General features: G+C 40.0%; 1 protein-coding gene across 1 annotated transcript; it reads left to right on the top strand.

Moving 5' to 3' along the window:
* The first annotated feature begins 1,036 nt into the window (after positions 1–1,036).
* On the top strand, positions 1,037–1,288 carry LOC102870166 (40S ribosomal protein S27-like). The gene has a single exon (XM_006892777.1). The coding sequence runs from the start codon at positions 1,037–1,039 to the stop codon at positions 1,286–1,288; it is 252 nt and encodes an 83-aa protein (XP_006892839.1).
* Positions 1,289–2,406: the final 1,118 nt, after the last annotated feature.

A 2,406-nucleotide genomic window follows, 5' to 3' on the forward strand; every position in this document is an offset into this window, starting at 1 on the left:
CAGATGTCAGATGGATCCTGGCTGAAAGCAAAGAATACCAGAAGAATGTCTATTTGTGTTTAATGATCATGCAAAGGCATTTGACTGTGGGGATCATAACAAACCATGGCTAACATTGAGAAGAATGAGAGTCCCAGAATACTTAACTGTGCTCATAAGACTTAGCTGTGCTCATAAGCAATCTATACCTTGATCATAAGCCATTGTCCGAACAGAGCAAGGAAACATTAACATTGCATATTTTGAATCAGAAAGAGTGTGCATCAGGGATGTAACTTTTCTCCATATATAATAATTCAATTTGTATGCCTGCAAATAATTCATGAAGATGACTCTAAGAAACGGAATACGGTATCAGGACAGGATGAAGATTCATTAATAACCTGATTTATGCAGATGACACAACCTTGTTTGCTCAAAGTGAGGAGGACATGAAACATGTGCTGTAGATCAAGAACTACAGCCTTTGGTATGGATTACATCTCAACATAAAGAAAACAAAAGTTCTCACCATAGGACCAATAGTTAACAGCATGATAAATGGAGAAAGGATTGAAGCTATCTATTATTTCATCTTGGTTGGATCAAAAATTAACATCTTTAGGGGGAGCTCTGGTGGCCTAGTGGCAAGGAACTGCAACTACAATCCCAGAGGCGCACGCTTCGAACCCACCAGATGCTCTGCTGGGGAAGGAGGGACAATCTCCTCCTGTACCAGTCAGATCTGATTTGACGGTACACGCGCATACACACACACACACAAAAACACACACAAAATAATAAAAAAAAATTAACATCTTTAATACCAGCAGTCAGGAAATCAGGAGACTTATTACACTGGACAAATCTGCTATCAGAGATCTCTCCAAAATAATTAAGAACAGTATCAGTTTGAAGACTAAGATGCACCTAATTCAGGTCATGGTCTTCTCCTTCACCTGCTATGCATCAGAGAGCTGGACAATGAATAAGAATGACAAAATAATAGATTTCTTTGAGTTGTGGGGCTGGAGAAGGGTACTAAATAGCCCATGGAATGCCAAAAGAACAAACAGTCCTTCATCCCTCTCCAGAAGAGAAGAGGAAACACAAGAAGAAGCGCCTGGTGCAGAGCCCGAATTCCTACTTCATGGATGTGAAATGTCCAGGATGCTACAAAATCACCACGGTCTTCAGCCATGCACAAACAGTAGTTTTATGTGTTGGCTGCTCCACTGTTCTCTGTCAGCCTACAGGAGGAAAAGCAAGGCTTACAGAAGGATGCTCTTTCAGACAGAAGCAGCATTAAGAAAAAAATCAAGATGAAATTATCTCAATAAACAGAATTTTGGATATAAAAAAAAAAAAGAACAAACAGATCTGTCTTGGAGAAAGTGCAGCCAGAGTGCTCCTTGAAGGCAAAGATGGTGAAGCTTCATACCTCGCATTTTGGACATGTCACTAGGCGAGGCTTTTCCTTTAAAAAGGAAATCATGCTTGGAAAAACAGAGACTCAGCAAAGGACAGAAAGACCTCCACCAAGATGGACAGACCTGGTGACTGCAATAATGGGCTCAAGTGTGTTAGAGATGTAGGATTGCACAGGATAAGGCAGGGTTCAGAACTGTTGTTCATTCTGTTACTATGAGTCGTACTCAACTCAAGAGCACCTAACAAAAACACCTAGACAGTTCAATGGAAAGAAGATAAAGACTCTCTCAGTCTTTTGTTTTACTTTTATGCTATCAAAACCACACCATGGATTTATGAGTCATGACAAATACATCTATTTAATTAATGATTTTGGATCCTCAAAATAGAAATTGCCTTATAAATGTCTGGATTTCACTTTTTGTGTCTACAAAGTAATCAGAACATGGTCCTCAATTTTACCTGCATATCAGAATCACCTGGGGAATTTTGTTGTTTTATTTTTTTTTAAAGACCAGCATCCAGGTCATCCTCCAGATCAAATAAATTTTAATGTCTGGGGATGAGATCTCACCTGAATTATTTTTGTTTGATTGTTTATTTTTGAAGCTACCCAGATGTTTCCCATGTGCAGTCAAGGCTGAGAACCACTGAACCAGATAATCTCTACAGTCAATTTAGTCCCAGAATTCCAGATTTATGTCAACATGCTTCCACTGAAGTAGATAATTTTAATGCTAGGCTTTTATGTAATTAAATTAGCTTATCAGACAAAGTATTACTGAGAAACTATCATGTTGTTGTTATGTGCTGTTGAGTCGTTTCCGACTCATAGCAGCCCACGGCCTCTGACACACCCATCCCGATTACCCCAGTCACCGAATCAATCCATCTCATAGAGGGTCTTCCCCTCCTGCATTGTCCCTCCACCCTCCCAAGCATGATGTCCCTCTCCAAGGATCCGTCCCTCCTGGCAACATGTCCAAAGTATGTCAG

The sequence above is a fragment of the Elephantulus edwardii genome, unplaced genomic scaffold (assembly GCF_000299155.1).
Source record: "Elephantulus edwardii isolate Elephantulus edwardi_28Jun2011 unplaced genomic scaffold, EleEdw1.0 scaffold00119, whole genome shotgun sequence".
Lineage (NCBI taxonomy): Eukaryota > Metazoa > Chordata > Mammalia > Macroscelidea > Macroscelididae > Elephantulus > Elephantulus edwardii.